General features: G+C 35.4%; 1 protein-coding gene across 1 annotated transcript in view; it reads right to left on the bottom strand.

Annotated features, from left to right (window-relative positions):
• BMPR2 (bone morphogenetic protein receptor type 2) overlaps positions 1–27,936 on the bottom strand; it is a 212,650-nt gene that overhangs the window by 21,732 nt on the left and 162,982 nt on the right. Inside the window, exons 4-10 of the mRNA XM_046657752.1 lie at positions 23,046–23,156; positions 22,199–22,290; positions 20,077–20,307; positions 19,195–19,309; positions 15,038–15,198; positions 14,181–14,328; positions 8,465–8,601 (exon numbers count right to left, since the gene is read on the bottom strand). Of these exons, the coding sequence (XP_046513708.1) occupies positions 8,465–8,601; positions 14,181–14,328; positions 15,038–15,198; positions 19,195–19,309; positions 20,077–20,307; positions 22,199–22,290; positions 23,046–23,156 (995 nt within the window). The remainder of the gene's footprint in view (positions 1–8,464; positions 8,602–14,180; positions 14,329–15,037; positions 15,199–19,194; positions 19,310–20,076; positions 20,308–22,198; positions 22,291–23,045; positions 23,157–27,936) is intronic.

The following is a 27,936-nucleotide window of genomic DNA, read 5'->3' as shown; positions in this document are numbered from 1 at the left end:
ATGAGTGGAGTCATACAGAGATTATCCTTCTCTAACTGGCTTATTTCACTTAACATAATTCCCTCAAGGTCCATCCATGTTATTGCAAATGGAATGATTTTGTTCTGTTTTGCAGCTGAGTAGTATTCCATTGTATATATATATATACCGCATCTTCTTTATCCATTCGTCTGTTGATGGACACTTAGGTTGCTTCCATGTCTTGGCTATTGTAAATAATGCTGCAGTCAACATTGGTGTGCATAGGACTTTTGGAATTGCTGACTTCAAGCTCTTTGGATAGATACCCAGTAGTGGAATGGCTGGATCGTATGGTAGTTCTATTTTTAATTATTTGAGGAACCTCCATACTGTTTTCCATAGTGGCTGCACCAGTTTGCATTCCCACCAGCAGTGTATGAGGGTTCCATTGTCTCCACAACCTCTCCAACATTTGTTACTATTAGATTTAGATATTTTTGTCATTCTAATGGGTGTAAGGTGATATCTTAGTGTAGTTTTGATTTGCATTTCCCTGATGATCAGCGATGATGAGCGAAAGATAAATAAAATTTTTTAACACAGAGTGTTGGTGATAGGAAAACAGGCACTTCTATATTGTTGTTGGGAGTGCCATTGATTTGGAGGGTAATCTGGCAATAACAAATTTTAAATGTATTTACTCTTTGATCCAGCAATACTACTTCCAGGAATTTATTCCTCAACTACACTTATACATTTGCAGAAAATGCAGGTATAAGATGTTCACCACAGTGTCATTTATAACAGCAAAAGCTGGAAACTATCTACATGTCCTCTACTAGAGATCTGGCTAAAAACTTATGGTATAATGGATACTATGCTGCATTAAAAGAATTAGGAAGATGTATATGTTCCCAACTGCTAAGTAAAAATAGTAAGGTTAAGTGGGTATAGTAATTCCCATTTGTATGTTAAAAAAGGATATAAAAACGTATAGTCTTGTAATGCATAGAAATTTCTGGAAGTTTACTGAAGGAACTTACAGTGGGTGTTTCTTCAGAGAAGCTTTTGGATGTCCGAGGTAAGTGGAAGAGTTTTCACTGCATATTTTTTGTATTGCTAAATATAACTCTTTGTTTGAATTTTTACCATATGCATGAAAAACATTTAATTTAATTAAATGGCTTTTTTGAGTAGGTAATATATGTGTATGTCACTAAATTCAAAAGGCCAAAAAGAGAATACAATCTCTCTCCCATCCCTATCCACCAAGCACTCATTTTCCCTCTACAGGCAACCAATGTTACCAGTTTCTTGAGTGTTCTTCCAGAGAAACTCTACTACTTTTTAATTCAAACACATACACACCACATACCACACACACATTTATAGTTTGATTCATGTGCTTAATTACTAAACATGAAATGCAACACAGTAAAGTGTACACATTGAAATCTTTCTAAAGCAAAGATTTGGACACTTTTCCAAACAAAACTGAAAGGGACTTTTTCCTTTTCAAAAACAAAGCATTATCTATTGTAGAGTCCCATTCACCAACTGCTGGCCCAGAAGAGCCCAGAAGCACCAAAATCTAAGTAGCTAAAAATTGAATATAGGCTGTTTTGTATATCTTGAAGAAATAGAGATATTGAATGAGGATAAATTTGTTACTTTTCATTATATAGTTGGGAAATAATTAGTTAAAATTCTTTATCAAAAATGAGACAGAAAAAAAAAATAAGACATTCATCAAGGCATTGTACTGGATGATGAATAAAACCTAATGAACAGAAACTCTGGTCCCTACCTCTAACAAGTTTCCATTTTTCAGACAAAATCATTGTTGATGAATAATAATAATAGTTAACAATTGCTGAGTTTTACTACGTACTAGACTCTGTTCTAACTCATTTAATTCTTATACAAAGTAAGCACTATCATCGTCCCCATTTTTCCGATGCAGGAAAAGAGGCCTAGATGAGAAGTTAGGATACATGGCCAACTAGTGGCAAAGCTAAGATCAAGGCCCAGACAGCACAGCTTCACAGCGTGTAGATTATCCTTTGCCGACTGCCTCTAAACTATGCTGACAGAACACAGGCAGTTCTAGCAGACAAATGGATTCTGTTCTAAAAGTTGCAAGTTGATCGTTTTTTGAGGAAAATCTATTATAAGTTCCAAACAGTGTTAAAATAATGGTTGGTGAGTCATTTAGACAAGTACAGATTTAGAAGTAAATTATTAAAATGAAATTGGGAAAAGGAAAAATTAGAATAATATTTGAGAATTCAAAGGGGATGACTATAAATAGGACTCTGAAGGTCCTAGGAACAATGATTTGGTCAGAGAAAGTTGTTCCAGAAATAGATAATGCAAAGCTGAATACCCCAAAAATAAAGAAAAAAGTAGGTAAGAGAAGATTAAGGAAATAAAACAGTACTAAAACAGGAAGATTAAGTCATCAATGGGGAATTAAAGGTCTTCAAACAATTACTGAGAAGGAATTTGACAATTTAGATGAAACGGACAAATTTCTTTAAACATACAAATTGCCAAAGCTCACTCAAGAAGAAATAGGTGACTTGAATAGTTCCTATATCTATTAAGGAAATTAAATTTTTAGTTTAAAATTTTCCCACAAATAAAACCCCCCTGGATGCCTTCAGCAATGAATTCTACCAAACATTTAAGAAAGAAACAATGCCAATTCTATACAAGTCTTCCAGAAAATCTAAGAGGGGGGAAGATTTTCCAACTCATTTTATGAGGACATCAGTGAAAATGGCAGAGTAAGGACCTCTTACTCTTACTGAATCTTACTGAATCACTCTTACTGAATCTTACTGAAACCCTGGAAGTTAGTCAAATGTCTACAGCAACCAAGTAAACACATATCCAGGAGAAGAAAGGCCACTGAAACAGGGTAGAAGAACTTTGTGGTGTTTTAATTTAGCCTTGCCCCACTCTCACCTTGGAGTAGTGGCAGATATGAAGATGGCAGCCTGTGTTCCCAGTGTGGGTACCTGGTCCCAGAGGGAGCAGAGTGATCGCATTCCTAAGGAATTATATTGTCTGTTTTGACATGACTACGAGTTCCCTGAAGGACCAATGCATGGGGCCTGTTTTTGTTTTGTCTAACTCAGGACAAAGAAGAGGCTATGACTAAGTGGAGAACATTTCTCAAAAACATGGAAAGTCAAATGAACAAGTGCTACAGCCTGGGACAAAATACAACAGCTGAGGCACACAACAGAAGAGCCAAAAGTCAGGGAGGAAAAGCTGGGGCATGAGCAACTTTGGGGAATAAGGGCTTTGAAAACCTCCTGCATACACTGGGAACCTAGAAAGCCCTACACAGGTCCAGGGCAGGTCGCATGCCCACAGAAGACCATAAGTTTTCATAGCTGGCTGGTCTTTAGGCTCAGCGCTAGCAGGAGGTGAAGGCAAGGCAGAATTACAAAAGGCCTGGATAAGTGTTAAAGGAGGGCCCTCAAACAGAGCCAATCTGCAAAGACCTGGAGACTATCGTCTTCTCTTTTTTTTTTTTGTTTCTTTCCTTTTTGCCCATCATGATATTCAAAACGTCCAATTTTAAACAAAAAAATTACAAAGCATAAGAAGAAATAAGAAAGTATGCCCCATTCACAGGAAAAAAGAAATTAAGAGAAACTACCCCTGATGAAATACAGTCACCGGAGTTATTAGACAAAGACTTTAAATATGCTCAAAGAATTAAGGCCACCATGGACATAGAATTAAAGGAAAACAACATCTCAACAGAGAACAGTAATAAAGAGATAGAAATTATAAAAATGGACCATAAAGACAATTTGGAGCTCAAGAGTACAAAACCTGAAATGAAAATATACTAGATTACTTCAATAGCAGATTTGAGCAGAAAAGAAAGAGTTAGTGAACTTGAAGATAGAAAAATAAAAATATTTCTTTCCAGACTATGTTTGTGTCATTCTCTTATCAGTGTCTTTACAAGGGCAGAGGGTTTTAATTTTGTTAAAGTTCAATTAATCAATTTTTCTTTCATGGATCATATTTTTAGTATCACATTTAAGAAATCTTTGCCTAACACATTTTTACAAAGATTATCTCCTGTGTTTTCTTCTAGAAATTGTATGGGTCTATGATCTATGTTTGGGTCCCTGGCAGTTTTTAAAACTAGTTTTTACATTCATTAACATTTGGAAGATTTTGAGTTTTGTTACTAAAAAAATGTTTTTAATTTCAATGCAACTATGAAGCAAAAATGCCTTGTTTTAGCCATAGGAATATTTCTCTCTTTTTATAAACTATTTGCCATCTAACTCTAGCATTAGATTATTATTGCAGAGAAGCAGTTCTTTTTATTGTAGCACATTAGATTTAAATGGATTCGTTGGAAGCAAACCAAGTATTACTTATCCCTTACTTAGCAACCTAGAGTAAAAAGTTTTCAAGTAAATACGTATATGATGCATATCCTGTAATAGTAGTGTTGCCAAGAGATACTTGAAAATAATGAGTCCAGTTTCTCTGGTGAAATAAAACAATTTAAGGAAGATGAAGTTGTATCTTACTAGATAAAATTTCACACAGAGATTTTCCTTCGAGAGATGCTCTACTGTGGGCTGGCACACCTAATGAATCCTGGTAAAGGATTCAGCCTCTCACCTGCTATCAGGGACCTCTTAAAGATCTATCCCAGTTCCCAGAGCAGGGACTGCAGTATGAGGCAATCTTGGGCGTATGTGCTTAGCCATAGGTCTTCAACTGCCTCATATTTGAAGAAGAACTCAATCTCATTTGAAGCAGAAGCCTTCCTGGAAGGTAATCTACTGACAGAGACGATCAACGGAGAAAACATTCAGTCTAACTCTCTAGTCACTCTCTGACATGCCACCACTCAATATATGTCAGGATCCAGAATGAAAATATTCTAATCCTACCAAAACAACCTAAAATTAAAATGTGAAAATACGTATTAAAAGATTTAAATGCCTTAATGAAATTTTTCCTTTTTGTTCTTTAACGATAATCAAGAAAATTGTTTGCATAAAGTCTCAAAAATTCTAATTTACAGCTTCAGAGATAATCAAGTTCCTATTACATTCCTAAAACAAGAACAGATTGCTATGGGAAAAGCAAACAACAAGAATTTCTAGAAAGTATAAATATGACTGTGGAAAGTAAAATTTTAATGAAGAGAAAACTAATAGAGTGGTAAAGGTGAAAAATAAATGAGTGATTTGAAAGGTAAAGCTGAGTAAATCTGGAACAATATACAACAACAAAAGATGGAAAATACAAGAAAAAAAAATTGAGACCTGGAATGTCAGGTGGTTCAATATTTGTCTAATGGGAATTCCAGAAGGAAGAAATGCAAGAAAGAAGATAAATTTTTATTTTTTTTAATTTATTTGATTTTTTTCCAAGGAAAATTAGCCCTGAGCTAACATCTGCCACTCCTTCTCTTTTTTTTCTGAGGAAGACTGGCCCTGAGCTAACATCTGTGCCCATCTTCCTCTATATGTCAGACGCCTACCACAGCATGGCATGCCACACGGTGCCATGTCTGCACCTGGGATCTGAACCAGCAAACCCTGGGCCACTGAAGAGGAACATGTGCACTTAACCACTGCACCACAGGGCCAGCCCCTAATTTTTAAATAATATAAGAGAATTCTTCTGAATTGAAGAAAGTTCTGAATTTTCAAACTGAAAATCTGTCCAGTACAAAGCGAAATGTGTGAAAAGATCCATGCCTACATACATCCAGGTGAAATTTCATAATTCCAATGATAAAGTAAAAGGTTTAAAAACTTAGAGTGAAATAAAACATGAGGATAAAACAAAATGACAAAAAAACAATGGAATGAGACTGGCTGGCAATGGAATTCTCATTAGCACATATGGATGCTAGAGGACAATGGAGCACTGGTTTCAAAGTTGTGAGGAAAATGATTTTGATCTTGAAACCATTACCCAGCCAAATTATTACTCAGGTGTGAGGGTAAGACAGAAAACATTTTTTTTCCGCCAAGAAAAAAAACTCGCCCTGAGCTAACATCTGTTGACAATTTTCCTCTTTTTTTTTCCCTCCCCAAAGCCGCAGTGCATGGTTATACATCCTAGCTATAAGCTGTTCCAGTTCTTGTGTGTGAGCCACCGCCACAGCATGGTAACTGACAGACTGGTAGTGTGGTTCCACTACCAGAAAGCGAACCCAGGCCGCCGAAGCAGTGATTGTCAAACTTTAACCACTAGGTCATTAGGGCTGGCTCAAGATAGAAACCCTTTTTTTTTTTGCTGGGAAAGATTTGCTCTGAGCTGAACATCTGTTGCCATCACTCTCTTTTTTTTCCCCTCCCAGAGACCCAATATATAGTTGTATATTCTAGTTGTAAGTCCTTCTAGTCCTTTTATGTGAGCTGCTGCCACAGCATGGCTACTGATAGACGAGTGGTGTGGTTTCATGCCTAGGAACGCTATCTGGGCTGCGGAGTGGCACGTGTTGAACTTTAACCACTAGGCCATCAGGGCTGGCTGTAGAAACATTTTTCAATGTGCAAGGATTCATAATATTTACCACCCATGCACCTACTAATACACATTACTTAAAGAGGAACTTCATCAAAGAAAAAATGATTGACAAGAAAGAGAATAAGGGGCCAGCCCCATGGCCAACTGGTTAAGTTTGCATGCTCCACTTCGGTGGCCCGGGGGTTTGCTGGGTCAGATCCTGGGCATGGACATGGTACTGCTCATCAGGCTCTGCTGAGGTGGCATCCCACACAGCACAACCAGAATATACAATTATGTACTGGGGGGCTTTAGGGATAAGGTGGGGGGGTGAAGTTGGCAACAGTTGAGAGCTCAGGTGCCGATCTTTAAGAAAAAAAAAAGAAAGAGAATGAGAATTAAAAAAAAAAAATGTTGCTTCACAGTAGAAACTAAAAAGAAGAAAGAATGAAAAAAGAAAGATGACAAAAAAATCGGAAAGAATAGAGTGGATGGTAACTTTTGAAACATTCTTCCTTAAGCAGCAGGGGCTTAGAGTAACTAACCCAGGATTTTTACTTCCTGCTCTCTTTTTTTTAAAGATTTTATTTTTTTTCCTTTTTCTCCCAAAACGCCCCGGTACATAGTTGTATATTCTTCATTGTGGGTCCTTCTAGTTGTGGCATGTGGGACGCCGCCTCAGCGTGGCCCAATGAGCAGTGCCACGTCTGCACCCAGGATTCAAACCAACGAAACACTGGGCCACCTGCAACGGAGCGCGTGAACTTAACCACTAGGCCACGGGGCCAGCCCCCTTTACTTCCTTCTCTATGAGTCCAAGTCAATTCTGTGTTGTGCAGAGGATGTTTACAAAATCATAATTCTGCAAAATTCTGATGTTTTAATTTATTTAAATTTTTAGATCTGTAGAAAAAACAAATTATTTAATAATAGATACAATATTACAAAACTAGGAAAGAATGAATGAGAAATAACAAAAACTAAGAATAGATATAGTACTTAAAGTTATAACGGTAACCTCGAGAAGAGAAAACTAGAAACAGAAATCTCAGAACATTGTAACAGGAGCTACTTTCAAAGAGAGGTGGTAGGGGCAGGCAGTCTTTTCCTTTTCCATTTACTTGTTTTATGCTTTTCTATTTAATTTGACTTTGTTTATCATGTATAGGCATAACTTTAATTCTTTTAAAAAATTATTTTTAAAATAAGAACTACAAAATACTGTAATCAATAAGGGGTAATTCAATAATTATGATACATACATCATACAACAGAAGATGGACCAAATGAAGACAAAGAGATATATCTATAGGTATTTACTTTACATGAAAAACTGTCCATAAGTTAAAAAGAAAAAAAAGGCTTCAGAAATGATAGTGGAGATAGTGGACAATGAGATGATCCTACTTATGTAAAAAAAAAATTATATGAGAGAGAGAGAGAGTGGGTATGTGTGTGTGTATATAAATGCTTGTATGACGTTTTTAGTGCTGTAGCAATAGTTTACTGAAACAGCAGGAACCTTTGAAAATATTTCAGTGTTGTGAACTGCATTTTTAATAGGCAGAACTTTTAGGCTGTACCTTTGTTTCTTTTTAGTGTAGCTTAAATTTCTATTAATCATTAAATATGTAATTCTGCACTAATGAACATTTTTGGTACCACTCTCAAGAGAATAAGATGGAATTTCAATAATGTTTAATGTATTAATTGTTCCAGCTGTTACCCAATTTGGCAAAACTCAGACACAACAGTCTCTCTAACTAGTATTTTAGACTTGGAAAAAACTGAAACTGAACCAAGAAAGGGGACTTTTATTATACTGAAAAATTTGAAAATGTATAACATCATAAAAATCAAGTAAACTGGATTTCTGGCATTAGACAACTCTAAAAACTATTAACATTATTAACAGTCTGTTTTTGCTTCAAACAACATTAAAACATATTCAGTTATAAGTCCTCTTTTTAATAATTTGTTTTTTTCTTACCAGGCTATTTTCTTTCCAAGCTTCTGGGAACTTGGGTCTCTGTTTTTCCCTAGACACCAGAACCTGCATATCTTCAAAAGTGGGATGGTTTCCAACTTCTGTCTGAAAAGCCATCTGGTATTCTGGTACAGACTCACCTATGTATTTTTTCAAAAGAAGGATAGAGTAAAATTTCCAATTATCATAAAATGATAGAATAACAGGAATATTTCTGCTACTAAGTAAGCAAAGAAACTGTCACAATCTTTATTTATTTTTAACCCTTTCAGGTATATTTGGAAATCCTAAAGAGACCCCGTTGTGGGTTTAACGCATTATTAATACATGCTTTACTTAGAATAGTCTCAGCTTGATAAATTAAGTGGTAGTTTCTTTTCTTTTTTTTTTAAAGCTAACTTTTTAAGATTTTATTTTTCCTTTTTCTCCCCAAAGCCCCCCGGTACACAGTTGTGTATTTTTAGTTGTGGGTCCTTCCAGTTGTGGCATGTGGGATGCTGCCTCAGCATGGCTTGACAAGCGGTGCCACGTCCACGGCCAGGATCCTAACCGGCAAAACCCCGGGTTGCCAAAGCGAACGAAGCATGCAAACTTACCCTCTCGGCCACGGGGCCGGCCCCTAAGTGGTAGTTTCAATGATGGATAGCTTTTTTTTTTTTTTTAAAGATTTTTAAATTTTTTTCCTTTTTCTCCCCAAAGCCCCCCGGTACATAGTTGTGTATTCTTCGTTGTGGGTTCTTCTAGTTGTGGCATGTGGGACGCTGCCTCAGCGTGGTCTGATGAGCAGTGCCATGTCCGCGCCCAGGATTCGAACTAACGAAACACTGGGCCGCCTGCAGCGGAGCGCGCGAACTTAACCACTCGGCCACGGGGCCAGCCCCGATGGATAGCTATTTTTAAATGGTTTCTAGTATTATTAAATTTGGGGGGGGGTTATTACATACATAAGGTGTACTTAATACTTGAAAATATGTCTGAATTCTTATTCCACACAGGGATCAAGAGTGGTAAGGAGGAGAAAGTCCAGGATCTAGTACAACAAACATGTCTGTAGAACCAAATATACGTGGGTGGGTTGTACAGTCATCATGTCTCATTATGTCATTGGTTCTATTAGAGTCCAGTCAGATTGTATCACATGTCACAAAAATTTTTATGATAATGGCTATTTGACATAAGAACCAATATACCAATTTTTCAAAAAATTCCTCTTAAAAAGCAGTATCTAAGATCAAAGATTTTAAAGTACCATTAACTATTTTACCACTGTTTAATAACCTTATTCATCGCCAATAAGCACAATCAGTTGCCTGTGATGAGAGGCTTATGATTTTTTCAAAATGTGATCAAATTAAACTTAATAAACATATTGAGCACCCAGAAGACCTCTGGGACCAACACTTAGAAAACCAATGGTCTAATCAAAATCTTGGCAAAGAACATAGGAGAAATAGAAACTCTTCCTGTCTCCTTGCCCCTCTCTCTACCCATTAAGAGGGCCGGATAAATTAGAAGGAAGAACACCAGGATGGAGGATAAGGCACTTAGCCTCTAATCTTGGCTTCATCTCTACCTTGGAAGTCATTTAACTATTTTGTGTTTCAGTTTTCCTGTCAGCACAATGGCAATGTCTGCCTTCCTTATCTCACTCACATGGAGACAATAAAAAAGTTATAAAGACCCAGATAGAAAGTACATTACAAAACATGCAATTTAAGTTTTATATTTCAATTTGAATATTCAGAACAACCTATAAACACTTGCCCTCCATCATTAAAAAAGATTTACAAAGATTAGTTCTATAATCTATGCAGCATAACCCAAATGTTTTAGAATATTGCACTATCTAAAAATACAAGTGATATTTTCACATACTCTAAACATTTAAGCAGATACTTATTTTTGATCAATTAGTATCAACATTGAACTTGAAAGACAAAACTAAAGGATTTAATCCTGCCAGTTAATATATCACTTTCTTTCATGAAACCTTATGATAAAACCTCAACCCATACCATCTGTAAATTCTAAGATATTTACTAGTATATCTTAGCTGTCTCTCTGAGACATATATACAATACACATACATACATTCCAAGTGTTATTAGTTATTTTTTCTTCAAATGCTGGTTCAGTAGAATAATTAAAAATTCACACTTTTACTTATTTGTTTTATTTAGGTCTAAATTATAATTAGAAAATTTGCTAACTGAAATCAATGCACAATCTTGTTTTGTGAATGGAATGACATTAAGAATTATCAAATTTCTACTAAACTTTCATGGTTCTAAGTCTAATTGTTCAATAGATTCTTCTTCAGAGATAACTTAGTATTAGGCACTGGGGATACAAAGATGAACATTAATGACATCATCATCAAGGAAGATATCCATCTTACTGGATTTTCTTAAAACTTCACAATCATTAGATTGCTCAAGGGAAATTTTATGATCTCATTTTTTTTCAAACTGTCCAAAATAGATCAAATATCTAAGAGTATCAGACACCATTCCTTGCTTCTCACCTCATGTGCTACTTGTTAATTATGTCTCTAAGCTGTTAGGAACTTTTTTAGTTGCCTTCTTACATTACACTTGTTCTCTTTCTTTCCTTTTTTTTTTTAGGAAGATTAGCCCTGAGCTAACATATGCCGCCAATCCTCCTCTTTTTGATGAGGAAGACTGGCCCTGAGCTAACATCCATGCCCATCTTCCTCTACTTTTTATGTGGGACGCCTACCACAGCATGGCTTGCCAAGCAGTACCATGTCCGTGCCCGGGTTTGGAACCGGTGAACCCTGGGCCACCAAAGCAGAACATGCACACTTTGCTGCGCCACCAAGCCGGCCGAAACTTGTTCTTTTTCTTCCTTTTTCTTTCTCTTGACTTTTTTCTTCCTTCCTTCCTTCCTTCCTTCCTTCCTTCCTTCCTTCTTCCTCCTTTATATAACCTTTGCAGCATTTCACTTTTCCTTTGTAATACAGACACCTAATTAATTTATTTTTCTAACGTTTTACAGAGAGAGGGAGCCTTCATTACATAATGTTTCCATTTAATAATAAAGCATGTATTCCATCTGGAGGTATACCATAGAGGTTTTAAAAAAAGTTTTGTAAGTTTTATCATTATTATATGCTATTCTCTAGGCTTATGAATATGTTTATGGCACCCTTTTTTTTCAACTTCTATCCTATTTCATTCTTAAAAATTTTAAGAGTGCCCTGTTGTATCCTCTGCCTGTGCTTTCTTAATATTTTGCCCTCCTACACTCTACTATTTGTCCTCTTTATTCCACAGAAACTCCTCTAAGAATACCAATGACCTCCTCCTATTCAAATTCAAAGATCATTCCTCAGTTCTATTTCCTTTTGACCTTTCAATTACATCTATTGCTATCAATCTTGGTTCTTAACACTTTCTAACACTGACTTCCAAGATACTGTGATTTCTCAGTTTTCTCACTCTTTCTCATTTGTTTTCTTAACTAACTACTTAGGGGGGAGGTGCCCCAATAGTCAATCTTTATTCACCAACTATTCTCTCTCTTCATTTGTTCTCTTAGGGGAGTACATCCACTCTCAAGTTCTCAATTACCATCTCTATGTAGACAATTCCTAAATAATCATTTTAATCTTAGTTCTCTGAACATCTCTTTATGTTTTAAAAAATCTCTTCAATTGTCTATCAATATTCCATCCAAAAGTCTCCATAATTATCTCATCTTTCCAACATAAACCAATATTTTTTCCTAGCTTCCTGGCTGCCACCTTCACTGTTTCTCAGATCTCTGCATATTTCTCAATTCCATAAACTTTCTTCCAATAGCTAACCAGAAGCACAGATTCCTTTTCTACATTTTCTCTCACATGTGCCTCTTTTCCCCTATTTTCATATTCAAGATTATAGGTATCTTAATGCAATTCTCTACTTTCTTTTTAAGATTTTTCACTGTGGTTAAACATACACAACATAAAATTTACCATTTTAACCATTTTTAAGTGTACACTTCGTGTGGTACTAAGCGCATTCACAATGTTGTGTAACCATCACCACCCAACTCCAAAACTTTTTCTATCTTCCCAAACTGAAACTCTTTATCCATTAAATAACAACACCCTATTTCTTTTTTCAAACTCCTTTTAGTTCTTTCTATTTCAATTCATCCAATTTATCTGCTAAAATAATCTGCAAACAAGATTTAATTGCCCTTCCCTTTTCACAAACATCTGATACGGCTCTTTATTACTTATCAGGCTGAAAGCAACAGTTAATCTTTGGATGCAGAAGTTGTTCAAAAAATGTTGCTGACGGCAGTGTACCAATGCTGATGTAAGAATCATTTTAGTCAGACATGCTTCTAAAAAACAAAAATTTTGGATTAGGATATTTCAAAAAATCTGTAGCCAAAGGTCCAATAACCAAAATAAAAAGTTCCAAAGGTCCAAAGTTCCAATAATAGTGTGATACTACGGCAATTGCTGCTATTTCCAGAAAAACACCTCAACTGAGTACCCTGTACTTCCAATTAACTGTAAAATATACTTGTAAAGTAATAACTGATTGACCTATAGCTAATCTAAATGATTACTGATTTATTACATTTTAGAATTATAAACTGCTGTTAAATGATTACTGCTTTTATTTATTTATTTATTTATTTATTTTGAGGAAGATTAGCCCTGAGCTAACTACTGCCAATCTTCCTCTTTTTGTTGAGGAAGACTGGCCCTGAGCTTACATCCATGCCCATCTTCCTCTATTTCACACGTGGGACGCCTACCACAGCATGGCTTTTGCCAAGTGGTGCCATGTCTGCACCCGGGATCCAAAGCAGTGAACCCTGGGCCACTAAGAAGTGGAACGTGGGAACTTAACTGCTGCACTACCAGGCCGGCCCCCTGATTACTGCTTTTAAAGCAAAAAAATTCAATCCCTATTTTTTAAAATAGTTTCATTTCATAAATTTGTCCAATGCTAGTTTCTTTGACCATTTTTCCTTTTTCTAGGCTTTTATTCCTATACAATGAGACCGTGTATGTCAAATAATTTTGTACACCATCCAGAAGAATGCAACACACATACTGTTAAAATTTTTATATGACAATAATGACAGTGATGTAACCCTAACAAAAGGAGAAAAACTATAAACTCATTTGGCTATTTCAAGTAAGCCTCAAACAAGCATTCACATTAAATGAGTGTTCTCTCACTGAAAGGAAGGAAGGGATGAAGACAGGAGGAAGGAAGGGATGAAGACAGGAGACAGGAAGGCAGGAAAGCAAGAAGGGAGAATAAAGAAAAGAAAGGAAGAAAGGGAAAATGAAAAAAAGAAAGAAAAGTGTTCCAATGGATAATTCATTGCTTCTAATTCCGTATTGGGTCAATTCAGGAAACACTGTTAGTGTAGCTTATCAAATGCTCAGAGGGTGCATAAGGAAAACAGTATCTGCTAACGTAGAGACCAAACCAATCATAGATAGGCAAGCTATTAGCAATTAATTAAATTGCACTCAGACACAAACTTGGAATCCTTTTTAAAAAGATTTCCTGATTCACACCCTTCTAGTAATAAGATTTGTGAACACTAGATGGCAATGAACTAAAAGTTTAAGTGAAAGTAAAAACATACATAAAAGCTAACTTATTTAATATTGGAAGAAAAAGACGACATAACTGCTTCAGTTCAAAGCATATATCAATTTTGATAGCAGTTCTCTTACCTGGGAAGAGGTCTGTACATCTCATAAATATCTCCCAATAGATTAGTCCAAGTGCATACATGTCTACTTGTTTCAAAGCTGATTCACAGTCCCTCAGGTTCACAGCTCCTTCTAGAACTTCTGGTGCCATATATCTGATTGTGCCAACCTGATAAATTAGAGTGATATTTTTCCAAAACGAAATGTAGCATATTCTGAAGGGCATACATTAGACCAGAAGTTATACATAAATTTCACGTCAACGATATGTCAATGGTATGTTATTTGAGCCTAAGCATGTCGCCGAACCTCTTTATACCTGATTTTTTATCTATAAAATGCCCTTCCTGAATAATTAAACTGTGGTAAATCTATCCTATTGAATAATATTCGTTAATGAAAAAGAATGAGCCAGACCTTCCTATGTATAGAAATGTAAAAAAAATCTGGAAGACATAGTGAGAAAACTGCAAAACAATATGTACATTATTTAATATTTTTAAAAATTCACAAAAATATATATGTTTAGATGTGTATGTGAATGAAGACAAAAAGGTCAGAAAGGATATGGTCCACAGCGTAATAGTCCTGTCAGAAGGTGAATGTCCTATCTCAAACTTGGTAATTTTACACTTACTTCAAAAATCAGCTCCTACAAACGTCCTCCTAATGCTTGCCAAAAATGGGTTGGAAGGGCAATGATTTCCGTAACGAATTGATTAACTTTATGCAATGTTTTCTGTATTTCTTAATATTGTAATTCCTAATATGCTATAATTGATAGCATTTAAGGATAACTGTCCTGAGTAGTGGGTTTTTTAATCTAACTCATTATGTTTTCGAAGTACGTGAGTGTGATACTTTTTGTATTCACTCACCTCACTTATGGCTGCATTATCCTCTTCCCCTGGGCGCACCAGTCTATTTCCAGTCAGCCTCATGGACAACCCAAAGTCACTAATAACACAGGTTCCATCATTTTTCACCAAGACATTTCTGCTGTTTAAATCTCGATGAGAAATTGCAGGTTTATAATGATCTGTTTGGATAATTTCAAATATTTATTAATGCTTAAATATCACTATTGGACATGAAATGAGCATGCTGGTAATAGGGACTACATAAATAAAAAAGATAGTGTTATGTTTCTGCTCATTAATTTTTTAATAAGAAAAAAGAACATAAGAAATCAAAATTTCAACTCACAATCATCACTATTCTCACTATTTTATATTTTACAACATAACTCCTATTGCATATGTAATTAATTAAGCTTTAAACATTCAGCTGCACCTAACAGCCAACATGCTGTTGCTTCTAATTTTAAGATACTTTTTTTCCCTCTTCATTTCTAGGTATAGCAAAAGGAGGTAATGGAGAAAGGAATATTTGGTATAAACAACAACAAAAAAGTCAACTTATCTAAAACAAATGTCAATGAAAAACTGACATGACTCCAAAATTCGTTATGTATGTTATGCTATTCTCCTACAGCTTTTCAGATCAAACCTGTAACAGAACATCTCAGTTCTACCCTGAGGTACAGTTATGTCTCTAAACCCACTCAGTTCTTCACATGAAAATAGAAATAGTTTTACAATGGACTGGGAGAACAAGTGGAGGAGCTGGTATCTCTCAGCAAGATATGAAAAGCTGTTTTCTGATTTTACAGAGGAGCAAAGCACTGTTACACGCATTCTATTACTTGTTTATCACTAGACTAGATGTTCTACAAAGGCATAAAGAGAACATGTTTAACCTGAATTTGAAAGGCTTGGCGTGCCTTCACTGAAAGAATCCTCACTGAAAGAATTTACCTAACCTAAGCACCCCATCAAAAACATAATTTTTTCCTCTCTATAAGGAAACCTTATATAAATCTTATATTAAACAAAATCACAACTCTTGAAATGAAAAAAAAATACTATGGCACAATTTCTGAAATTTAAAAGAACTTCCTAGGTATACAAAGAAATAGAGCAATCGGGACGAAGTCAATGATAAGTTTATTGAGTGTTTCTATATTTAAGCACAGGAAGACTCACTATTTACATTTATTACTCTCGTTAATGAGTATTAGACTGCAATTTCACCAACAATGAAACTAAAGAGGATAATGATTCCTGTGATATAAAAAAAATAACAGCACAACTCGAAGAAAAAATAATAATTACAGAGTTTCTTTATCTAGGAGTTGATTTGTTTCTCACTTCCTCCCCTTCTGACTTGCTGGCCCAGCCTTCCAAAGCTTGTACTAGCATGGCTCACTCAACCCCTAAAAGAGCTGCTTTTCTTACTCTGGATAAAACCATAACATAAGTATACGTGGTATAATGTCGAGCTGACATTTATATAAGAAAATTACAGAGACATTGGAAAATGTTTGTATGCTAATACCAAATCAACACTTAAACTAAAAGATTATCTCACACTTTAGAGAAAGCAGGCTAACAGTGGGGACAACGTGCAGTGAGTCAATGAGACAGCCAGAGGGGAAAACAGGGTAATACTTTCCCGCTACTACTAAAGAAAAGAGGAGAGATAGGGAGCAAAGGAGGAGGGGAGCAAGGGTGGAAAAAGGGAAAAGAGAAAAGATAGGATTCCTCACCAATACAAAGGGTAGAACCACAGACTGCCCTTTTGAGACTTCTTTTCCCCTTTAAGTTCCCCTCAGTATTCCTTTTAATCCTTTTTTATTTGGGAGCGGGGGGCGATGAGGAGAAAGAAGTAGAACATACAATTACTTTGCCCTGGACAGTAGCAATGTACTAGGCAAATATTTCAAAGGAAAATGGGACACAATATTATTTTAATTATGTTAATAAATAAAACCTGAGCAAAAACATAGTCTCTGTGGATATTTACATAAACACATACACACATACACAAAGCAAAGGATCTGGAAGGATGTACATAAACTAGTTAGTAATTTTCTGGCTATGTTTGAATGACGTATATATGTTCTTTCTTAGATTTCTGTGTGTGTGGTAATAAATTACATTGATATTATCACTAGGAAAAAAATTCACAGGGAGAACCAATTACAAATAAATAAACAGGTTCAACACTTCCTTATTCTGAAGCAAAAAAACAGCTGAATAAATAATAGTAGTAGTATTCCTTCCTACAAAATTTCTATGTTAAACAGCAAAGTTACATCTGAAGATACTGGGAAGAACAGTTCTCTGAAAGAAAGTGAAATGATACTTTAAATGTTTTGAAATAGTATAGTATACGTGGAATATTTTTTTTAATAATTAGGTAAAACCATAAATTCAAATAGCTACTATACATATGTTTTTTGAAACGGCATATATATACTCAGTTTTTAAAAAGGTTGCCTGTTTAGTGATAATATTAGGTAATGTTTGAGAGTAACATTTAAATAAAAGTCATATTTGAGGGCAATCATTCTTTTCAGCCAAGGTTTGACTTGAAACCTTGCTGAATCCCACAGGCCTTGAAAAGGGAGATTAGGATGGTATGTTAAGTTCTGTGCTAAGTCAGCTTTTCAAAGGAGTTACAATAATATTTAAGAGTCAGGAAACACACAGTCCAAATGGTTAATGTGCTAAAGACTAAAGTAAGTGTATCAAGATGCTAACATAGGCAATAACATGGGTCAATTCTGTATTCAGGAAAAGCAAGATGTCAAGATAAATGAACTGATAAATTATTCAGAAGAAATTATTTATACATGAAGCAGCAGCTAGAAAAGATGATCCATTCTATTATACAAAGGAAAAAAGATCTAAGAAATCGACACAAAGATTCTCTTCACTACAGAGGTCAGAGAAACTGAAAAAACCGTGTTCTGGGCTATAGTACGACAAGAAAATGCTGTAAGAATGAAAGCCTGGGAAAGCACAAAAAAAGATTTTATACAGCAAAGCTAATTTAGAGGTGCCTGTGATGTGGAGTGTATTTTGAAATAAATTGAGAAAGCAAATGTACTGAAGAGATGCTTTGAACAACTGGCAAAAACGTGCATAAAAGTCGAAGGAAACTGTAGTTATGGCAAGGAACACAACCACACAGTTCTGAAACACTGGCAAAGACTGAATGCCCACCATGCATTCTCCTCTTCCGACTTAGTAACAGAACCCAATATTATCTGAGGCAGCAATGCACCAGGTAAAAACAAACCCAACTATATTCTCAGCATCCCTTGCAGCTAAGTGTGGTAGCTAAGCAAAGACTAAGTTCTGGGAAACAAAACATAAGCATAAGAGTGGGACTTCTGGAGGCAGAAGGGGGCAACTCCTTCTACCTTTCCTCCCTTTACCCTGCTGATTAGAATATAGCATGATGAACAATGAGGTAACTTTGGAAATGTAAGCCATATACAAAGCATAATAGAGGAGAAAAATAGGAGCCTGGGGCCCTAATAATACCATGGTGTTGCCAAACCAATTTCAGACTGTCTCTCTAGATTCTTACACGGGAAAAAAAATTTGTTGTTATTGAAGCTTGTTATTCCGCCCCCCCCCCCCCCCCACCCCGCACAGATCTGACCAAACCTAACTCTAGCTTATAAAAAGATATATTTAGGTTTCCCACTAAAGACCAACCAACCTATGGAATAAAGATTCACGTGATGTTAAAACTAAAAGAGTGATAATGGCTTGCAGTTTATTTAAATAAGCAAAATAAATACAAGGAAAATATAATAGCCTAGCTAAGAGGTTCTTAAGCCAGGTCCATAGGTGGACTTCAAAGGGTCTGAGAACCCCTAGAATCAAAAGAACCTTCTTTTAAAGTATGCCCATATGTGTATCTTTGCAGGGAGAGTGTTCAGAGCTTTAATCAAATTCTCAATGGGATCTATGACCCCTCTAGAGTCTTGATGTTCTTTTTCTCATTCTTCCTGTTACATTTCAAATCAATTTCCTCATGTCAGATCATTTAAACAACTAGCTAACAATAAATCTGCTATAATATAAAACATACGTTTACTTTGAAGATGAGAATACAATTTCCCTTTGTGAATTTTGACCCTAAATGAGTGTCATTCATCTTCTATTCATTGTCTTACCTCCTCGTGGCAATTCTGTATGAAGATAAGCCAGTCCTCTAGTCACAGAATGAGCCAAACGGCAAGAGCTTACCCAGTCACTTGTATGGAGACTCAAATACTTGCATAGAGATCCCTATATAGAGGAAAAAATACAAAAAGAAAAAAACAAAAAAGAGTGGAATTAAGTTACTTGAACATGAGGAGGTAAGTTCACAGTCTTATAAAGGATTTGCATAGGTTAGGATTCCATAGCGATAGATCTAATGAATGATGATATTTCAGAATCTCAAAAGAGCTAGTAAGACATTTCTGTGGATAGAGAGAGGAGGAGGGGATGGACAGGAGAATTTAAACAATATCAATTTTTACTTCTCCAATATTAAAAATTATGGATGGTTATTTCATTTTAAACGCTTCTTTGATTTATCAAATTAAGATACAAAAAAAAAGACTTTCAGGCACTCTTTACATTGTATCTCTTATGAGTACAAACACAAATTATACTGTTATATTTTACAAGAAGAAAACAGAAGGCTTTTGTAAATACATATGTGTCAGTGCTATTTAAGGTGCTCATCCACAAACTATTTATTACCAGTCTGGGACAAGGAGAATGTACCAGAATGAATTAAATGCCAGTCAAAGCACAGCTTGCTTCATCAAGAAATTCTTGTTAAAGTGAGAGAGACAGAGAGAGAAAGAGAGAGAGAGAGAGAGAGATGAACTAAACAGTTAACTAGTGACTTAGTTGATTCACATTCTGGTGTGAGATCCTTATCTCATTGCAGACTATTAATAATCAGTGCGCAAACCAGCAATGCTCTACATAACAGTGGTCCTCCTGAAAATCTGATTGATAGCTAATATAAATGTCAGTTTATCTTTTTATGAAGAACTTACATTGGGATAATACTCCATCACAAGCAAATACTCCATGCGTCCATCTGCAGTGACTCTCTCATCTCCAACTACAAAGTGAGCAATGTTATCATGTTCCATCAAAGGCACTCTGTAAATATTCTTCTCATTGATAAAATTCTGACGGTTTGCAAAGGAAAATACTTTTACAGCAACTGGACGCTCATCTAAGGAACCTTTATATACTGCTCCATATCGACCCCGGCCAATCAGCTGTAAATTTGTGTTGAAGAAAGCAAAATATTAATTCATATCACAACTTAACAATCAAATTTACTAAATAATAAAATATAAATCCATATGTATGCCACAGGTCTCTATTGCTTATAGTTTAAATTATTCCTTTATCAAGAAAGCCACGGGGCTGGCCCCCCGGATTGCTTCTTTCATATTGATTTAAACCAGCTCTTTCTCAAGAAACTAACAAAATCCACATCTTAGACAGCTCAGGAAGCTCCTACCTCACCCAGCCCTCCCACAAGTAACAATTATAAATTCTGAACAAAATTTGAAAAAGAAATCTGAAAGTGCTAGAGAATGAACAAACAGAGGTAGATTCTGAGGAGAGTCAACACTTAAAAGAAAGGAAAGACATAGGGTGAGATACCCATTTTCATAGCTTTTAGCCTGAGAGCAGGCAGAAATCAGCATTGCACAGAGGAGCTAAAACTGCGATAGAAAATCCATAATCTTTCTGGCCTTAGGAACCAGAAGACAGAATTTGGGGCAAGCACAGCTGTTGGAAAGTTAGGGAAGAATCCCAGAAAGAAGAGTCAGAGAGGGGGAAACCCAACAAATGCCTGGGACAGACTCCAGCTAAAGATAAAATAACTGAACTGAGATTTGAGCTTCCGTCCAAGAGATGAGTTTGCAGTATGTCCAGCCAAGTTAATTGCCTACTAAAACAAACAAAGAAAATGAACACACTTTAGAAGAACCTAACAGAAGACAAGGTCTCCATAATATACTCAATACACAAAGAACCAACAAAATGCAACCCATTCCCTTCATTTTTGGCTTCTGGACATTTCTCTCACTTTTTACTGCAACAGGTTAGGGATTTACCATTATTTATTAAGGATATTTGTTAGATTTCATTCACTATTTCTAGGTTAAAATTTAACAAACAGATAGGCTGTCCTTTAGAAAGGCTCTTATCACTATATAGTTAAATCAACAAGGTTTCGGAGTGTTTCTTTTACTCAGTCCAAGATAAAATCCAATGGTTTTAATTAGTATTTTTTGGAATTTAGTTAATTGGACACATCAAACATTTATTAGTCACACTTACTTCTTTTGTGAATTGGCAGTTCATCTCTTTAGTCCATTTTTTTATGGATTGCTTCTTTCCCTTTTTTTATGCTTTTTGGTGAGGAAGATTGGCCCTGAGACAATGTCTGTTGCCAATCTTCCTCTTTTTTTTCTCTCTCTCCCCAAAGACTCAGTACAAAGTTGTATATCTTAGTTGTAAGTCATTCTAATTCTTCTATGTGGAATGCCGCCACAGCATGGCTTGATGAACGGTACACAGGCCCACGCCCAGGATCTGAACTGGCAAACCCCAAGCCACTGAAGCGGAGCACGCAAACTTAACCACTCAGCCAAGGGGCTGGCCCCTGGATTGATTCTTTCATACTAATTTATACCAGATCTTTATCAATTCTTTGTTATGGGTCAAAATACTTTTTCTGAATTTGGCTTTTAACTTTATTATATTTTTCTCCCAAATGGAAGGTTCTTAAAATGTTTTATATAATAAAATCAAGGCTGGCCCTAAATAAACTTTCTTTAAAAACCTCTTTTACATAACTTATCTCCTTATCTGCTTTATGTTTTTCCAGAGCATTTACTACTACTTGAAATAATACACATTAATTTTTTTACCTGTTTGTAGACTCTCTTCCACTAGAATACAGGCCTCAAGAGGGATATCTGTATTATTTACCTATATTCTCAGCGTCTAGAATAGGCGTTGGCACAAAACTGATGCTCAATAAAAGCTCAATGAATAAATGAATGAATGATTTAGTAAGTGAATGAAGTCATTGGCTCAGATATACTATGAAAGCAGAAAGAACAGTCCATAATGTAAGAGCAATCTCACCTCCAATAGTTTCAGATTATCTAGGTCAAGAGAAGGCTCTGATGCTGCTGCCTCCATCATGTTCATACTGTGAAGACCTTGTTTACGGTCTCCTATAGAAACAGGAAAAAGAAGTTACTAATGTGTAGTTTTCTTATAATGAAGATCTTTATTACCCTTTTGACTATATAACAGTTAAAAAGAAGAGATACAGAGGGTAGGCAGCAAGACTTACAGCTAATGTTAATGGGAGTAAAATTATTTACTAAACTTGGGATTATCTATAAACGAAGATGGATGATGAATAACATGAAAGCTGAATTCTGGGAGATGGTTCGAACAACAGACCTAGTTTAAAATCCTAAAAAGTTTGCAGAAACATTAAAGAAAGTTTTATTAAAGTCATTCAAATGAATGACTAGGTGCTGATTTCCCAAAAACCTAATCAAACCTAAAGTTTACTAGAACTGATTAGATAGTTGACAATACTGAGGAATTTCTGATTTTTTTTAACGTGAAAGTGTTACTGTAATTATATATATTTTCAGTCCTTACATTTCAGAGATAGTACTAAAGTATTTACAGATAAATGATATCTATGATTCACTTCAAAATAATCCAGTGGCATGGAAGGATGTAGGGAGTGGGGCTACAGAAGATATGTAGATGTGACAATTGTTGAAGCTAGGAAATAGGCATTTTGTGGATGTTTGAAATTTTTCATAAAAGCTTGGAAAAAAAAGTTTGTTAAGAGAGAAGGATGTGAGCTCAGAGATGTTTTTTACTATGGAGATTTTAAAAAGGAGAAAACAAATTCTCATTAAATGGTATGTTTAATAAACAATAGAATAAAAAGTATTATTTTTACCTGTCAGCATCCTGTATCCGAAGCATAAGGCAACTACCAAAACAGCTAATACAGAGACTGATGCCAAAGCAATGATTATTGTCTCATCTCGGTTAAATGAATGAGGTGGACCTAAAAGAAAACAAATATAAAAATACAGTCATCTTTTTTCTCAGTATTTGATAAATATTGACAGAAAAGCTGTATCAATATATAGTCAAATCAGCAGTTTTTGCATCAAAGAAAATGAAAGAAAAATAAAATATTTAGCAATAAAATTTGTGATAATTGCAAATTATATACTTTTTTAATCATATAGATTATCTTATATAGATTTAGAACACTGAAACACCTGTTAGTTGTACTCCTAATTATTGAAATATCAACTACATCATGGAACAGCATAGATAGAATAGTAAAATATTTAAGACAACAGTCTTCGGAATCACATCTGGTTTTAAATCTTGACTACACCACTCTCTCAGTGGCCTTTAGCAAATTATTTTTTTCTGATCTTCAGTACATTCATTTGTAAACATAGTCCTCTCTGTGAGGCTTAAATATAAGTCTAAGTACAGTGTTGAGTATATATCATCTATGCAATAAATGATAGTTATTATGTTTAGCAATATTAATATTACGATTATTAATGAAAACAGCATGGCCTTGCAGGCAGTTAAACCTGAATTGGACTTGAAACTTAGTTTTTCCGCTTATTGTATGACTTTGGGAAAATTTCTTCACCTGTCTGAGTCTAAGTTTCTTCACTTGCAAAAAGGGAACACACATATCTAAATCACAGATCTATTATGAGTGTGTTAACCATTTTATGTATTAGTTCCATTCTGTGGATAATATCTAGAGAAGCAGTCTTTAGGATGGATGTCCAAAAACTGGAGCACGTCCAGAAGAGAGCAAGTGGAATAGTGAAGGTTTGAGAACTCTGAAATGTGATGGGTAAAAAGAACTGGAAGTGTCTGATGTGGGCAAAAAGAAAACTTCAAAGTATAAGATAGCTGTCTTTACGTGGAAAAATGGACTTGTAGCTACAGAAAATAAGATTCAGTTAGTGCACGTTCAAAGACAGCGGTTTCTAGCTCAGTATACAGAAGCATTTAGGGCTTATAAATAGAGCTGTCTAAAATGGAATCAGTTACCCTATGGAATAACTGGTCATATTCTTTTAACTGGAGGTATTTATGCAGTGTTTGGTAATAATGAGCAGAGGCTGGGCTTGATGACTGCTAATATCCTTATTTAACCATTGTTTACATTCAATCAAAACCAAGCATACTGTATTTTAAATCTTTCTCATTTTGGACATTATAAGTATGTACTGTATCAAACTAGAACCTCTATGGCAAAGAGTTCCTCTGACAGGCACTCCAGTTCTAGATGAATGCATTTGTCTCAGTCAACTTAAGCACAACTGAATATTGAAATGGCAAAACAATGTTTCTATAGAAGGATCTATTGAAGCACTGTAATACTCTTTTAATCTACAAGACATTTATTGGAATTAATAGACTTTAACACATTAATAATTATACCTACTTTCAACGTAAAGAATAAGTTATAGGAAGACAGCCACATATAAAAACTCATTTTACCATGAGATATCACTTCATACACACTAGGATGGCTATAATTAAAAAAAAATCCAGAAAATAAAAAGTGTTGGCAAGGACATAGAAAATTAGAACTCTTATACATTGCTGGTGGAAATGAAAATGGTACAGCTGCACTAAAAACATTTTGGAAATTTCTCAAAAAGTTAAACATAGAATAAGACTCAGTAATTCCACTCCTAGGCATACATGCAAAAGAACTGAAAACAAGTGTTCAAACAAAAACTTCTACAGGAATGTTCATGGCATCACTAACCACAACAGCCAAAAGTGGAAACAACACAAATGTTCATAAAATGAAAAATGCATTTTTAAAAATGTGGTTTATCCTTACAATGGACACAAAAAAGGTAACACACATATTCTATGATTCCATTTATATGAAATATCCAGAATAGGCAAATCCACAGAGACAGAAAGCAGATTAGCAGTTTCCAGGGTCTAGGGTGCGGGAGAAATCTACAGTGACTGCGTACCAGCTACAGAGTTTCCTTTTGAGTTGATGAAAACGTTTTGGAACTAGATAGAGGTAATGGTTGCACAACACTGTGAATATATTGAATGGCAAGCTTTGACATGTTTGATTGTATGTTATGTGAATTTTTCCTCAGTTAAACAAAAAAAATACTTGATTTTAGAATTTGGCCCACCCAAAAGAGAAATTCTATTTTCAACACACAAAATCATAGATACACACACACACTATAATTAATCTTTACTATAATAAGATATACACAAACGTTTGGTGTGCTTATTGACTTATTCCCTTACTGAGTATGAGATCACTACTGTCAGATACTTTGTTTTTTTCTAGGTAACTGCAGCTTTCAACTAGGACAATCAGTACCATTCCAGATTCATTATTATGGAAGCTGTCGTTCAACTAGATTGAATGAAATGTGATATTATCAAAAGTTCCACAACAGAACGGTAAATTACAAGAGCATTGCTTTTCGTTGTTTGTTTACATACATAAGTGAAGAAAGTCTTTTTTTTATTTTTTAAGGAAAAAATAAATGTTTAACTTGGTAATTCTCAAAGCAGCACAGTATTTTGTTTTAAAAAAATCAGCAAATAATGCTCACATTTTATTTTACGGTGCGTTAAGGTCAAAAGAGAAAAGGTGGGAGAAGAAAAGAAGAGGACAAAAGAACAAACAAGGAGATAGTGGAAAACAGTGACATTTAAAGTAAAGTAGAGAGGTTCAAAGAAGGCAGAAGAAAGGAAAAGAAAGACCCAAAGGGGCTCCCTGGTGAATGCTGAATTGACATGGCTTGTTCCTGTCACATTTAGCATTCTATTGGGCGGTGAATATCAAAGAAAATTTCATCTACTTTTAAATCTCTCTGAAATTTAAATTCACAATCTTTAGTCTTGCTTTTATTATTTTTAATAGACTTTATTCTTTAGAGTTGTTTTAGGTTTACAGAAAAACTACACAGCAAGTTCTGAGAGTTCTCATATACCTCTTCCCCCTCAACACACAGTTTCTCCTATTATTAATATCTTCCCTAAGTGTGCGCTATGGACTGAACAGTGTTTCCTTAAAACTCTTAAATTGAAGCCTTAATCCCAGATGTAATGGTTTTTTGGAGATGGGTCTTTGGGGAGATAATTAGGTTTAGATGAGGCCATGAGAGTGGGGCCCTCATGAAGGAATTAGTGTCCTTGTAAGAAAAGACAAGAGATGGCTTACTTTCTCTCTCTCTACCCCGTGAAGAAACAGCGAGAAGGCGGCCATCTGCAAGCCAGGAAGTTAGTCTTCGAGAGAATACAACCATGCTGGCACCCTAATCTTAGACTTCCAGGCTACAGGACTGTGAGAAAATAAATTTCTGTTGTTTAACCCATTCAGTCTACAGTATTTTGTTATGACTGTGAAAGTGACCAGAACGTGACATCCCAAAATACGCCTCTCTTGCATAAGGATGATCTTGAGCTGGTTATAGTTTGTTTTTTTTTAATTATTTTATTAAGGTCACATTGGTTTATAACATTGTGCAAATTTCAGGTATACATTATATTTCTGTTTCTGTATAGACTGCATTGTGTTCACCACCAGTAGTCTAGTTTTTATTCATCATCATACGTATATGCCCCTTTACCCCTTTCATCCTCTCCCTACTCCCTTCCCCTCTGGTAACCACTAATCTGTTCTCCTTAACTGTGTGTTTATCTTCCACATATGAGTGAAATCATATGGCTTCTGTCTTTCTCTGACTTATTTCGATTAGCATAATATCCTCAAGGTCTATCTATGTTGTTGCAAATGGCATGAGTTTGTCTTTTTTTAACGACTGAGTAGTATTCCATTGTTTATATATACTATATCATCTTTATCCATTCATCTGTTGACAGGCACTTGGATTGCATCCACGCCTTGGCTACTGTGAATACTACTGCAATGAAGATAGGGGTGCATAAATCTTTTTGAATTATTGATTTCATGTTCTTTGGATAAATACCCAGTAGTGGAATAGCTGGATCATACGGGATTTCTATTTTTAATTTTTTGAGAAATCTCCATACTGTCTTCCATAGCGCCTCCACCAGATTGCATTCCTGTTGACCTGGTTATTTTTAAGAAATAGCAGACATAGGAGAAGCTCTGAAAACCAAGTAGAAGTTACCCTTTTGTAAGAGACATTTACATTTATAAGGGAAATCTCCATTTGTAAGGGTGTCTCCCTTTCTGTACCAGGACGAGGAAGATGACTAGAACTCTAGAAACTCTTATCAATGAAGAAGGCAAGGATTTAAATCTGCATAACAACCTTAACCCTGTTTACTATGCTTTCCCTAGTATAACCCCCACCCCCATCTTCTTTTGTCTTTAGCTGGAGATGGTATTTAAGGTGGCAGCTTGGGTCATTTCAGAGTTACTCAGTTTTCTTGGGTATCTCCTATGTACACAGGAGGTATACACTTATTAAACCTCTCTGTTTTTCTCCTGTTATTCTTTTATTACAGGGTAGGTCTCAGCCAAGAATCCAGAAGGGTAGAGGGGAAATTACTATTTCTTCCCTTACAGCTGCCTGAGAAGACTACATTGTGGTACATTTGTTACAACTGATAAACCAATACCAGATCTTTTGCCCACATTTTAATTGAGCTGCTTCTTTTCTTAAGTTTGAATAGTTATTTGCATATTTTGGACATAAATCCTTTATTAGTTATATATTTTGTACATATTTTTCCAAGTCTGGCTTGTTTTTTCATTGTCTTGGTATGAGCGTAATGCTGGTCTCATAGAAGAAGTCAGGAAGGGTTCATTCTGCTTCTAT

This window comes from Equus quagga, chromosome 4 (genome assembly GCF_021613505.1).
Source record: "Equus quagga isolate Etosha38 chromosome 4, UCLA_HA_Equagga_1.0, whole genome shotgun sequence".
NCBI classification, from domain to species: Eukaryota; Metazoa; Chordata; class Mammalia; order Perissodactyla; family Equidae; genus Equus; species Equus quagga.
The sequence above is the reverse complement of the archived record's forward strand: the minus strand, read 5'-3'. Positions and strand labels throughout refer to the sequence as shown.